This window comes from Microcaecilia unicolor, chromosome 7 (assembly GCF_901765095.1).
Source record: "Microcaecilia unicolor chromosome 7, aMicUni1.1, whole genome shotgun sequence".
Lineage (NCBI taxonomy): Eukaryota > Metazoa > Chordata > Amphibia > Gymnophiona > Siphonopidae > Microcaecilia > Microcaecilia unicolor.
In genome coordinates, this window is record NC_044037.1 from 1,024,184 (window position 1) to 1,039,486 (window position 15,303).

General features: G+C 44.0%; 1 protein-coding gene across 1 annotated transcript in view; it reads right to left on the reverse strand.

Moving 5' to 3' along the window:
- The window catches only part of TAF1 (TATA-box binding protein associated factor 1), a 493,091-nt gene that overhangs the window by 438,891 nt on the left and 38,897 nt on the right, over nucleotides 1-15,303 (reverse strand). Inside the window, 1 exon segment of the mRNA XM_030210565.1 lies at nucleotides 3,389-3,508. Coding sequence (XP_030066425.1) covers nucleotides 3,389-3,508 — 120 coding nt within the window.

Sequence of the window (15,303 nt, forward strand, 5' to 3'; positions counted from 1 at the left end):
TACAGTCAGTCAGTATATTATTTAGTGAAATCAGTTCTCTACCCTATCAGCTCCTCCTTCAGGTACTTCTCCATTTTGCTGAAGTCTGCCTGATTGAAATCCAGGACTGAGTATTGCATGACCAGACACTAGTGCTAATATCAAACCATACTGTGCAGTGATCACTGCCTTCAAGGTGGATGCCCACCTGGACATTTGACACACTCTATTCTTGAGTATCAAATTCCTCAATAACATAAGTACATAAGTATTTGTCATGTCCCCTACCTCAACGCAAGCGGCGTCCTCGGGCTGCACAGGGTCCCGTCGACACACACACTTGACTGGCCCTGAGCCATGTGTGTGTAGTTCTTCTCTGGCTGCAGGCTCCTTGATTGCTTTGCTTCCACCCTCCTAGGTCTGCTCTTCCTCTGCCTGGCTTCCCTTGCTTCTCTCCTACTGGTCTTCCGGTTCCTCCTTCCCCTGCTCTTGTCCTATGGCTGTACCCCTTCTCCCTGCCGATGTCAGACGCCAGCACTTTATCAGCCGAGCTCTCCCCAGACTCCTTGCTTCGGCTTCTACTTTGGTAGGTGTTACTTGCTCAGTAGTGTGCTTCTCCTCTACTTTGTTCTTTGTTGCTGACTTAGCCTGTACCTGGATTACTTTCGTGTCTGCTGCCTGCCTACTGACTCTGCCTGTACCTGGATTACTCTTGTGTTTGCTGCCTGCCTACTTACCTTGCGTGTACCTGGATTACTCTCATGTCTGCTGCCTGCCTACTGACTCTGCCTGTACCTTGCGCTCTACTTGGTACAAGAACTCACAGGTCTGTCAGTATTGCCATACTGGGACAGACCAAAGGTCCAGCATCCTGTTTCCAACAGTGGCCAATCCAGGTCACAAATACCTGGCAAGATCCCAAAAAAGTACTAAACATTTTATACTGCTTATCCCAGAAATAGTGGGTTCCCTCGCCACTTGTCTAAGAAAAGTCCCTTGTAGGGTTATCTATTATCTTCGTATTTCTTTCTGCTTCTCAAAGCAGTGTAACACTGCACCAGGAGAGACCTGGGAACAGTGCAAATACCCTCAGGAAAAAAAATCAAGATGTAAACTTCTCACAGAAACATGGAGCCAACAGAACTAAGCTTGACTCTATATTAAACTCCTTTGTAAAGATGCTGAAAGAAGGACTACCTGTACTGCCAATAAAAATATAATTCTAGTAACAAGAAGTGAGGGAAACTTTCAGGGCTGAGAGAGAAAAAGATCTTTGTGGACCACAGCTAAATCACCTCACATTTTTGAAGTCCTGGGAATAAATGCAGGACACTCTAACCCAGGGTACATAAATTTAATAATACAGGATCAGAGTAGACAGACTTGATCGACTTACCAATTAGAAACACATCCGAATCAACACGATCTTATCTAAATCTGCACTACCCAAGCTGTCAACACGATCTTATCTAAATCTGCACTACCCAAGCTGCAAAGGACTTAAATACAAAACAACTTACGCATCTAATTTTTCCTACATAAGCATACAACTGTGGAACGCATTACCAAAAGCCTTGAAAATGAAGTACAACCACCTAAACTTCCGGAAATCACTAAAAACCAACCTGTTTAAAAAGGCATACCCTACCGATCCAACTTAAATGCCTAATCTCTGTAACACAACCAAACTAAAGCACGTAATGGACATAACACAACTCTTCCGTTAACTCCGATTCCCTAATGTGGCCACATGAACTTGATCTTACCACAACATCACCCTGTATTTTTTGACACCGGAGCCTGCAAAGGCCTCTCCAGTACTATGTAAGCCACACTGAGGCTACAAATAGGTGGGAAAATGTGGGATAAAAATGTAACAAACAAACAAACAAATAAATAAATAAATATACCATGCTTCTATAATAAAAGCCATGCCAAAATCAGAATCAGCATTACATTCTTAACAATAAAAGTCTTATTACACACTTATCTTGCATTTAAAAAGCAGCATTATATGGGAGTCGGGGAAGAAAAGAGCGGGCCTAGAAACTCTAAAGAGATAATTTCAACCGTCTCACAGAAGCAGAACTATTTTTACAGTGAGGTCTATTACCAACAACTACTTCAATATTGTGCTAGATTCTTTGTGAGCCATCTTCTTTAAGGGAACATACTATTCTTAGATTTAACCCTACATAAGTAATGCCACACTGGGAAAAGACCAAGGGTCCATCGAGCCCAGCATCCTGTCCACAACAGCGGCCAATCCAGGCCAAGGGCACCTGGCAAGCTTCCCAAACGTACAAACATTCTATACATGTTATTCCCGGAATTGTGGATTTTTCCCAAGTCCATTTAGTAGCGGTTTATGGACTTGTCCTTTAGGAAACCGTCTAACCCCTTTTTAAACTCTGCCAAGCTAACCGCCTTCACCACGTTTTCCGGCAACGAATTCCAGAGTTTAATTACGCGTTGGGTGAAGAAACATTTTCTCCAATTTGTTTTAAATTTACTACACTGTAGTTTCATCACATGCCCCCTAGTCCTAGTATTTTTGGAAAGCATGAACAGACGCTTCACATCCACCTGTTCCACTCCACTCATTATTTTATATACCTCTATCATGTCTCCCCTCAGCCGTCTCTTCTCCAAGCTGAAAAGTCCTAGCCTCCTTAGTCTTTCTTCATAGGGAAGTCGTCCCATCCCCGCTATCATTTTAGTCGCCCTTCGCTGCACCTTTTCCAATTCCACTATATCTTTCTTGAGATGCAGCGACCAGAATTGAACACAATACTCAAGGTGCGGTCGCACCATGGAGCGATATAACGGCATTATAACATCCTCACACCTGTTTTCCATACCTTTCCTAATAATACCCAACATTCTATTCGCTTTCCGAACCACAGCAGCACACTGAGTAGAAGGTTTCAGTGTATTATCGACGACGACACCCAGATCCCTTTCTTGGTCCGTAACTCCTAACGTGGAACCTTGCATGACGTAGCTATAATTCGGGTTCTTTTTTCCCACATGCATCACCTTACACTTGCTCACATTAAACATCATCTGCCATTTAGCCGCCCAGTCTCCCAGTCTCGTAAGGTCCTTCTGTAATTTTTCACAATCCTGTCGAGAGTTAACGACTTTGAATAACTTTGTATCATCAGTAAATTTAATTACCTCGCTAGTTACTCCCATCTCTAAATCATTTATAAATATATTAAAAAGCAGCGGTCCTAGCAGAGACCCCTGAGGAACCCAACTACCCTTCTCCATTGTGAATACTGCCCATTTAACCCCTCTGTTTCCTATCCTTCAACCAGTTTTTAATCCAGTATAAGAAGTAATAACAGGAATTTCAGTTCACAGGCGACCTTCATGAGCAAAAACTTGAAAAGATTTCACTCACTTGTACCAAGTCCTTTTTCATCTTCTCTCCGGCCACTCACTGGTGGAGGAGGCGGAGGAGGCATCAGCTTAGAGTCAATATCCTCACAATCAGCATCATAATCGTCGTCATCATCATCATCTGAAGATAGAAGGCACAATGTTTATGTTTATGGGAATTTGATATATCACCTTTCAATAGGTACAATCAAAGTGGTCTACAGCTAAACGCAGAAGGGAAAAAAGAACTAGGACATGTAATTAGGAAAAAGGTCATAACCAGGAAAGCATTAAGAGCTCCCACACTGCTACAGCATCCATTTTTCAATTTTACACAAAAAGATGTTTACCTATCAATCACATACATGAGTGGCATCTGATGGCATGGAGTGCAGATTATTTACAAGTCTGAACTAGAAGAACTCAGAAAACCTTTCCCCACCACACAAACATCAGGAGGCACCCCTCATTCATATATCAAAACGTACACACACAAAATGTTGAATTCCAAGGGGAGGATGGAAATTATATGTATCGTTATTCAAGGTCTCGCATCCATAATCTGCTTGAGATAACCCACACAGAGATACTTAGGCAGGATGGAGCTGAACAAAATTTTGTTCACATATTAACAAGATTTCTTAGCCCTAAATCATCAAACTTAATATTGTGACAAGGGTCAGTATTTAAGCCAAGACTGGGCAAACCATCTGGTCTACAGTGACCCCACTGTTTTGGCCCACAGTGCCTTCCCTACCCCACCATCTCTCAGCACTTCCTTCTTGCCATTACTGCCATTGATTATAATCTGTTCAAGGAAGAAAGGGAGGGCAAATGGCATTATATTTATTTTACTTTATTTATATACTTGGATTTTACTCACACCTTTTCAGTAGTAGCACAAGGTGAGTTGCATTCAGGTACAATGGGTATGTTAAAGATAATACTAAAGCAACACGACTGCAGGACCTACAGGGTCATTCTGGAAAGAGGGAGTGGAAAATGTATTTATACTGGTGTGATATACAGGCCTTCTTCACAGACAGAAGAAATGGACAGAGATTGAATTGAAGACATTCAAAATATAGCTGTGAAAGGGGAAGTACTACTAATAGGTGATTTCAATATACCACCAGATATTGATTGGGGTATCCTTATTGTGGGGTTCTCTAGAAGTAGATCCTGGATTCTCTACAGGGGGAACTATTCCAGCAGTTGGTAATGGAACCTAAATGGGATGGGGCCATACTGGATTACGTGCTTACAAATGGGGAGAGTGTTTCTTATGTTATAGTGGGTGTTTATCTGGCATCCACTGATATAGGTGTGGAGGGGGTTCATTCAAAAGTGAAGTTTCTAGACTTCAAAAAAAAACTAACTTTCTTCGGATGGGGAATTAACCTCAAGGAATTGTTGTCTGGATGGGAACATCTGGAAGAGACAGAAAAGCAATGGGCAAAACAAATGAACTACTGTAAAGGCAACAAACCTTTCTGCAAGAAAAGTAAATAAAAGTAAGAGAAAAAGGAAGCCGCTTTGGTTCTCAATATAGTAGCTGAAAAGGTAAGGAAAAAGAGGTCAACCTACAAAAACTACAGGAGTTCGCAGAAAGAGAAAGACAAGCAACCTGGATTGGCCACTATTGGAAACAGGATACTGGGCTTGATGGACTTTCAGTATGACCCCATTTGGCAACGCTCATATTCAAGGGGTTCCTGCAAATCCCCACCCCACCCTAGAACTCTGAGGTAGAACCTTCCATTCCACTGGAGCTCTAAATGATGAGGACTCCCACGATGTGTGCCGCCGACAGGAGGGAGAGGTGCTTCTCCGCCCAAAGGCAAAGGGCGGATGACTCCTTTGTGAGCTGGGCACTCCTGGTGCCCCCCTGTCTGTCTGTTGACATATGCTACTGCTGTCGCATTGTCGGACAGCACCCTGACTGACTGCCTCTGAAGAAGGCTCTCGAAGGAGTGCATCGCCAGGCGGATGGCCCGCAACTCCAGAAGATTTATTGGCAGTGCCACCTCCACTGGGGACCAGGTGCCCTGGGCCGTCCGGCCCAGACAGTGGGCACACCAACCTGACAGACCGGTGTCTGTGGTCACCATGATCCAATCCGGTGCCGCGAGGGGCACCCCCTCTGTAGGTTCTTCAACAGGAGCAGCCAGCGCACGGCAAAGCGCGCGCAAAGAGACCAAGGGATTCGAATCGCATAATCCTCGGAGAGAGGCGACCAATGGCTGAGCAGGGACCACTGGAGAGGAAGCATATGGCTCCTGACAAATGGCACCACGTCCAACATTGCTGCCATTGATCCCAGAACCTGCACGTAATCCCAAGCTCTGGGAGACAGATCCTGCAGCAGAGAAGAAAGCTGACTCTGTAACCTCAGCCTGCGAGCTTCTGGGAGAGACACTTTGCACTCCCAGTTGTCGAAAAGGACACTCAGGTATTCCAAAGACTACAACGGAGTTGACACTTCTGAAGGTTGACTATCCAACCCAGAGAGAGCAGCAGCCAAAGCATAGTCTCCATAGCCTGAACTCTCACTTCGTGGGATGGCGTGCACATGTACCAAGACAGCCGGCTCCTCCCCAGCACTATCTAAGATCTTGTCTAGGTGACGCGTGAGGTCCACCACCTTCGCACCAGGCAGGCAACTCACCAGACAATTCTCACATCCACCAGCCTGAATGTACTGAATCTGTAGACTGTTTTTGGACTCTTAATACTACCCTCCAGAAGGATGATTCTGTAGTGCATGAATATAGAGAGTTTTTGAAGGAACTGAGGCCTTACAAACCCAGGCTCACTGTGGATATGAAACTGGGAGTCTACCTTCTTGGGCACTACAGGGATCAACAAAGGGGATGCCCAGGTCCCGTCAAAGACTTCCCTGAGTACCTCGTGGAGAGGTGCAGTCACAGCCTCCTTAGGAGATGTGTAATCCAAGACCTCGAGCATCTTGGCCCTGGGCTCATCCTCCACCTCAAAAGGAAATGGAATGGCGTCAGCCATTTCCTTGGCAAAAGATAGGAATGAAAGGCTCTCTGGCGGAGACAGTCTCCTTTCAGGTGGCAGGGAAGGTTCAGAAGGGATCCCATAAAAGTCATCAGAGGAAAAGTATCTGGGATCTTCCTCTGACTCCCAGGAGCACTCCTCCTCAGTATCTCCCTATGGGATGTCCAAGACCGAACCTGCCTCGATGGCAAGGAGCCATGTCCTCGGGAGCAGCATCGAGAAACCAGCTCCCATCTCGACTACGGTGAAGCTTCCTCCACCAACATCAAGGGGGTACTGGCTTAGGTGGAAGTTGATACTGGGGCCACAAGCAGCGCTGCATCGGAGGCCACACCACAGGCTGAGTGCCAGGTGGGGCTGCAGCAGGAGGTATGACAGGTGCAAGAATCCCTAATATTGATGCACATCACTGCAAAAAGCAAACTAGCAGCTCAGGGAGCAAGGCCCGGATGCACTCATCGAGGGCACACACCGGGAAAAGCTGGAAGGCCAGTTGGGGCGCAGGCTGCAGAACCGCTGTGGTCGATATGGAAGCAGGATCTCGGCTGCTTGGAGACAGTTGCATTGGCACCTCCCGTATGGAGGGAGAGCGGTCCTCCCGGCGCCGATGCTTCTCGGATGCCGAATCCTTTCATGCCCCGGAGCTCCCGGCACCATGTGTCAAAGGTTACCGATGACAATGCTTCTTGGCCTTCGCCCGAAGTACGTCACCCAGGCACTTCGGTACCGATGAGAACAACATCGAATCCTCACGTCACCTCGGGGTCGGGTCAGATGATGGATGGTCCTGAGGAGGCCTGCACAGCAGGAGGCCTCAAGACAGGTGGAGACCCACTCGACCCTCACTGCTCCCAGTGTCTAATGGTCTCGAATCAACCATGCTTACCGGCACTCCTGATGCCAGTGCCATGCTCAATGTCGATGCCTCCGACCTCGACGCTGAGGTTGAGGAGCCAGACTTGGCTCCAAAAATCTTCTCGTGTTGAGCTTCTCAAGAAACCTGGGTCCTCTTCTTCATATGAAGACACAGTTAGCAGGGCTAACGTGTAATTCAACTCTGGACTTTGTTGCCAGAGAATGTGGTAAAAGCGGTTAGCTTTGCTGAGTTAAAAAAAGGTTTGGACTGCTTCCTAAAGGAAAAGTCCATAGACCATTATTAAATTGGACTTGGGAAAAATCCACTATTTCTGGGATAAGCAGTAGAAAATGTTTCGTATTTTTGGGGGATCTTGCCAGGTATTTGTGACCTGGATTGGCCACTGTTGGAAACAGGATGCTGGGCTTGGTGGACCTTTGGTCTGGCCCAATATGGCAAGACTTATGTACTTATGATCAGGTCCAAGACACAGCAGACACCAAGACTGGATGTCTTTTCCTGATATCATCTAATTGCACCAGGTACAGCACTTGAAGCCTCTGGGACATGGACGAGGAAACCTCGTCAGCCAAATTAAATGACTTGATGGTGCCTAAAAAGGGGCAAGGCACAGAGAAAAGAAGGGAAGAACCCGACTGGAGTCAAGGCCTAAAAACGGCCCTATGACGTCGAAAAAGAAGGAAACGTAAACTCACGTAAAAACAACTAAGAAAATAAAGGATGGGTTTAAAGGAAGAAAAAAAGAAAACCACAATAAAAATTGAGAAAAAAAAATAGCTGAAAGGCACAAAAAGCTCTCTTGAACCTGGCGAGTGAGGAGAGGCTGAAAAAGCGCACCTTCTCCTCACACAGACAAAACAGAACTGAGGAGACAACGTTCATGCATCAGGCAGAAAGACACTCGTGCATGCGCAGTGGAGCACGGCTCGAGCTCCACAAAGCTCTATTTTTTACTTTGGCAAATGCCGGATAGGGTGTAGATAATTGTCACAAATTGAATGCAGTGAAAAACAGGTTCAGGCTTTCTAAAGTAAACTAGGCCTCTAAAATCATAGCATCTCTCAGTCCTGATACTTCACTGAAGAAATGTGACAGCCTGCTCAACCTTGGCAGAGTTACAAAGTTGGCAAGGGTTGTGTATAGCTGGACATGCTGAGAAAATATAAGAAATAATTGGGCCAGGTGCAGAAAAGTTAAATTTAAGGATGAGCGAAGTTTGGAGATAGGAGAGTTGAAACTTGGTCATAATTGGGTAAGAGATAAGAAAGCTGAAACTTGGTCCTAATTGGATAAGAGATAAGCAAACTTGCTAAGGTTGAAACTCTGTCCTAATTGGATAAAAGATAAGAAAAGTTAGAACTTGGGCATAATTGGATATATGTGCCAATTATGACGAAAGTGCAGGTGTGAAAGTGAAATGCTCATAGGGATCTATGGGATCAAAAAGTATAAATGGTCTGCTCCCTAAGCAGTGCTTTGGAGAGAAGAAGAGAGAAGCCAGCAACCTTTGAAGGCACATGTCATCTGTCATGAAGTGCTGTACTACCATGTGAATGCCTGAACTGCTTGTACTACATTTGGGTGAGATATCAATGTTAATAAACTATTTCTTTATCTACTAAATACTGGGTTCCTTTCTAATTACATAGGTTTATACTGCCTTGACTGTGTAACCCTGTCATGAGCAGATACCAGGTTAGGGTGATTAAGTATCTAGAAGGGATATGCAGTTCTTTCCAGAATAGTATAGAGAGCCCATGGCTCCACTGCTGCCCAAATGGAGATGGCAGACCTAATAAATAAACAAGGGCAACGCGGATCGGCGTCACCCACTTGTGAGAATATTGGAGCCTGCTTGTCCTCAGAGAATTGTAGTTATATTAGTATGATATACAGGCCTCCTTCACAGGCAGAACAAGTGGCCAGAGATTTAAGCAAGTACATTCACAAAACAGCTGTGAAAGGTGAAGTACTACTAACAGGTGATTTGAATATGCTGGATATTGATCGGGGCATCCCTGTTGCAGGGTCATCTAGGGAGACCCTGGATTCTTTAAAGGAAGAACTGCTCCAGTAGTTGCTAATGGAAGTCATGCAGATTGGGGTCATACTAAACCTGGTCCTTACAAGGAGCATGTTTCTGATGTCAGTCAGTTTTCATCTGGCATCCAGTGATCACCAATATTAAGACGTGTGGAGAGGGTTCATTCAAAAGTGAAGATTCTAGACTTCAAAACAACTATCCTTGTCAAGATGGAGGAATACCTCAAGGAATTATTAGCTGGATGGGAATATCTAGGGGGAGTAGAAAAGCAGTGAGCAAAACTGAAAGAAGTTACTTTAAAGGCCAATAAACATTTTTGTTTGGAAAGTAAATAAAAGAGGAAATGGTCACCTTTTTGGTAGCCAAAAAGAAAGGTAAAAAGAAATTACCTTCATAAACTAAAAGAGATCACAGAGAGAGGAAGACAAGCAAAAATATCATGAAAAGCTAAGAGAAGCTGGTAAAGTAAAGCAGTCAAGAAAACAAAAATGCAAAATGGAAGGGAAAAAATGACAATATAATAAAACGAAGACAAGATTTACTTTAAATATATGTTAGAAGGAAGTGTAAACTGGCATATTGAGAGTAAAGGTGAAAGGAAGGAACACACAGAAGCTAATGAGGATAAAGCAGAACATTTGGTGGTCACATGACCCCATGCAGCGGAGCAGACGCTGAAACGCGGAGCTCTGTGCTCACCTCTCAATAATCTGACTTTTGGCAGCAAAAACAGCTACATTTATTGCTAAATCAGCACAGCTCCTCTCCTAATAGTCTTATCCTTTCAGAAGGCTGTGGGACAGCGACATAGGAACAGTAATGATAAAAATCACTCAGAAAGACCAGGAGAAGCAGCGCAACAGGGAAAGTAAAATGGCTGACCAGAACAAACCGAAGGAAGGAACGGTGGGCTCAGCTTGGGTAGCAGAGATCACTGTGGAAGTCACTGCGGCGGTTGAGGTGGCCTTGGATAAGAAGCTACAACAGATATACAATCGGGCAGAAGAAGCACATGAATATATAGATAGCATGAGCTTTGAACTGGACTCGGGCCTGCAAAACACATCGCAAGTGAAGACCGCACATCGACACTGGAGGCGGCACAGAAAATATTGGAGCAGAAAGTGGCAGATCTAGAAACTAAACTAGACAACTTGGAGAATCATAGCAGACGGAATAACAAGGTTGGTGGGCCTTCTAGAATCACTGGCAGATAAAGACCTTTAGAACTTTCTGGAAAAATGGCTTCCTCAGGCCCTTCAACTCAATGAGCAGTTGCAACACTTTTGCGTAGAACGAGCACACCGGGTGGGGATGGCCAGGTCAAACTCTAATCGGCCGAGAGTGGTAATATTTAAGAGTTTGAATTTTCGACATAAACAACAAATATTAGCTGCTATTCGCAAAGGCAGACAACTTACTTACCAAGATTATACTATACTCTGCTTCCAAGATTACTCTCAGCATGTACAACAGCAAAGGAGGGCCTTCACGCCAGTGTGCACAGAACTTTATAATAAAAAGATCTGCTTTGCTCTGCTATACCCTGCTAAATTGTGCATTAATCATGATGGGCAACCATGGTATGTGGCAATGTGGAGAGATACAAGGGTTTTGGTCAGCTCTCTCCCGATTTATAAGCTGGGTTCTAGGGCATCAAGTGGTCCTGTCCTTTGAGGGGATGATACTGAGTTCTATGATGGTATGGAATAAGGGAACGCTTGAAGAAAAGATATTTCTTAGTAAGCTCTGTATTTTGGGGAAAAAATGCATCCTTAACTGTTGGACTGTAGATAAGGGTCCCTCGTTTTGGTACTGGAGAAATAAGGTGCACAAGCTCATGTTATGGGAAATGCAAGATGCCCGCAACACGCCAAAGAGGCGGCTGCGATTTATAAAAATTTGGAAGGCGTATATAAATAAAATATCCCCACGAGCAAGGAGCCAAGTCCTGAATACTTTAGGGTAGCTGGAGTGCTTGAACGAGAGTGGAACGAGCGTGAAGTTAATTGTCAAGTTAGACATCACTGCTAAGTGGGAGAGTGCATGAGAAGGGGGTGGGGGAAGGGGAAGATCAATAAAATGTTTCTGAGATCCTGTTGCTACAGTTATGTTAATGAAGGTCTTAATGTTAGATGCAGAGTGATAGGAATGTTCTAGATGCATAGTACCTATGACCTTCAATAATCATACTGGGATGGAGGGAAGGGGGGAAGAGCAGAGAGTCTGAGGGAGGGGGGGAGTGGAGTAGCTGGGATGAAAACTGTTATAGTGGGTAAAGAACAGTTATAACATTAAAGAGTTATGATCTAACGTGTTACTTTGGAAGTTATTTGTGTTCGTTTTGCATTGTGAATATGTGTGTATATTTAGTACAAACTGTATGAAGATGAATAGATGGAGATGGGGATATATAGGGTATAAAATGATGACTGTCTATACGAGTTAAATTTCACTAATGTATGAGGTGAGATACAGAGAAAAGTATGTTTACTATTGAGAGTATGTTTGTATTGACTTATCTTCAATGAAAACTGTTATTACTAAAAGCAGAGGGGAGGAGGGAGGGTTAGGGGGGGATGGGAGAAAATGTCAAAAAGATTGATGATGAACTTCATCATTGTATTTCTATTTTGAAAGTTTGATGGTGGCATCTAGGGTTAAGCCAGATATTGGATGTAGTTATTTTGTCTTCATCAATAAAAAATGTTGAAATATAGAAAGGAAATACTGATCAGACACCAGAAAATCCATACAAGTGAGAAGCTATTTACATGTAAGTGAGTGTGGTAAAAGCTTCCTGAAAAGGAAACACTGACCATACATCAGAAACTCCATACAGGAGAAAAGCTATTTATATGTATTGAGTGTGGTAAAAGCTTCATGTGGAGGGAAACACTCAAAATAGGAGGGAGAGGGATAAAAGTTTGATGACTGTAAACAGTGTTCTATATTTGTGGTGTTACTATCTTATGTGCTGTATTATTGTTCTGCAATCAGTGTATTGAGATTGATTTGTATATCTTGTTTTGTCATCAAATAAAAACCGTTGAAACATAATCATGATGGGCAACAACGCTTATTCGAGAAGGCAGTAGATGCCAAAGATTATTTGAAAACACTAAATAATACGGACAGATGAAGGCCATATGGAGAACAGAAGAATACTCATCATTACTACGGGACTGTTATGCATGGTCTTTGAATAGGGGCTCTTTGGTTGACATAGTTTTGCAGCAATTTCTGGATGACATGGAAACAGGCAGTATTATCGCTACTGTATTAGGAGCCTTTTTGCCCCTGGACTACATCGAGTGAATAGACATATAATAATGGACCAAGATCTGCCTAAAAGTGCAGGGATATTGGGCAGGCTTGGACCTGGACAAGCTAGGCCGAAACTTGGACGATTTCATGGCTGGTGATCTGGGAGCTTCATATTTGAGAGTCTATTAACATATATTTTTCCCCCGGCTGTGTGTAGGATGAGCATGCGAGGAGAGGGGGTTAGGGGTTATTGAGACTGACGTACTCCCTGTGATCTGGGGAGTTTGCCATTTGATGGGTTGGGATTTGGGTGGGGAAGGGGGGTGTTTTCAAATGGTGGGTGGGAAGGATATGGGGGAAGGCTTGGTTCCTGTATTACATTTTTCTGGCTTAGCCGAAATTGGGTGGTGGAGCAGGTGGGGGGAAGAGGGGTTGGTGGTTGGGAGGCGAGGATAGTGGAGGGCAGACTTATACGGTCTGTGCCAGAGCCGGTGATGGGAGGCGGGACTGGTGGTTGGGAGGCGGAGAATCCTGCTGGGCAGACTTATACGGTCTGTGCCCTGAAAAAGACAGGTACAAATCAAGGTAAGGTATACACATATGAATTTATCTTGTTGGGCAGACTGGATGGACCATGCAGGTCTTTTTCTGCCGTCATCTACTATGTTACTATGGTATATAGCGCTAGACATAGAGAACTTCAATATCGAAGGTAGTATTTTTCCCCCCAGACAGGCATATTATGCGGGTTGTATAAGGGAACCCAAGTGTGGTAGATGTGAGGCAGTAGAGGGTACATTTTCCCATGCTATATGGAGCTGTCCCCTGATGAAGCAGGGCAGTTTTGGACTCAATTGTTGGGATATTGTGGACAACTATTACACAAATCACTACAACATTCTCCCAGGGACATATTAATGGGACATACAGGGAGGGGGAATAACCTTGGACGAGCAGAAAGAATTTTGTTATATAAAGATAATGTGGTAGCAAAACAATGTACCTTGCAATATTGGACATAGAACATCGCAACTTCATACTGATATTGGAGACATGCTTTACACACGCTCATAATGATGGAGGCCCATGATACTTGTTGCACGGCAAAGCGGAAAAAGCTATTTTGGTTGGTGTGGGAACCATATATTCAATCGCTACCTGGACGAGCACGAAGCTTAATTCTAAATCAGATGAATCTGTAAAATCAATGCAGGACCGTACAAAGCCAATTAGCTGGTGTTGGACATGAGGGGATGGTGAGGGAAGTTTAGTTGGGATGGGATGCAGCGATTATAGGGTGAGGAAACTAAGAACTCCGATTCCTCACTTCTTTGAAAGGTACTTATAGTTAATCTAGGATGTTTGTGATCCGCTTGTTCTTGGGAGGAAGGGGGGTGAGGTTGGAAGGTGGGGGTTTGGGGGAAGACTGAAGGGGATTAAAGTTCATATGGTTAAACTTGATGACGATCTTTGTCTACAATCTTTCTGTATATTTGGAAAGTTTGGAAGCCAATGACATCCCTTGTAAAGAATTATTGTATATATATTTTTTTCTATAATTTATTTTTTATTTTTGTTACATTTGTACCCCACGCTTTCCCACTCAATGCAGCTTATATATTATATACAGGTACTTACTTGCCCAGAGTCACAAGGAGCTGTCTGTGCCTGAAGTGGGAATCGAACTCAGTTCCTCAGTTCCCCAGGACCAGAGTCAACCACCCTAACCACTAGGCCACTCCTCCACTCCAATGGTTAATGTACTGGTGTAAGTCATTAATAAAAATATGTTTTATAAAGCAGAACACTTAAATATATCTATTCTGTATTCACAGATGAAAGGCCGGAAGAGGAATAGAAGTGAGGTAGACCTTGAATGAATTTCAGAAGACTGTGTTCGTAAGGAAGTACCAAACTAAAGGTAGACCAAGCAATGGGGGTGGATGGGATATTTCCAAGGCTCCTGAAGGAACTTAGCGGCATTCTCTAGTGTCTCTGCTATCTGCTTTCTTAAAGTCAGATGTGGTCCCAGAAGACTGGAGAAGGGTGGTTGTGGTCCCTCTCCACAAAAGTGGAAGTAAGGAGGAGGTTGGGAATTACAAGCCAGTTAGTCTAATAATAATAATACTAACCATTTCTATAGCACTACTAGATGTACGCAGTACTATACACATTATATACAGGTACTAACCTCGGTAGTGTGTAAATTAATGGAAACGCTTTTAAAACAGAGAATAGTAAAGTTTCTGAAATCCAATGGATTGTAAGGTCCGAGGTAGCATGGTTTTACTAGAGTTAGATATTGTCAGACAAAATCTGATTGATTTCTTCGATTGAGTGACCAGAGACTAGACTTGGATCGAGGGAAAGCACTAGATGTGGTATACTTACATTTCCACAAAGTCTTTGCAGAGGAGACATATAAAACAACTGAGCGACATCAGGATGAGAACTGAAGTGACTGGGTTAGAAAATGTTTGACTCCTTTCACGAGAAAGGGCCAAGACGGTGTCAGGTATGGATGCTCTGCTCTGAGCTCTTCAATGCTGCGTTCGGCACCTAACCCTTACCGTTCAGTGAATCCAGACTGCCCCGATTTGACTGCCCCTATCGGACCGACCGTTCACTTGTCTATTAGATTGTAAGCTCTTTGAGCAGGGACTGTCTCTCTTTGCTAAATTGTACAGCGCTGCGTAACCCTAGTAGCGCTCTAGAAATGTTAAGT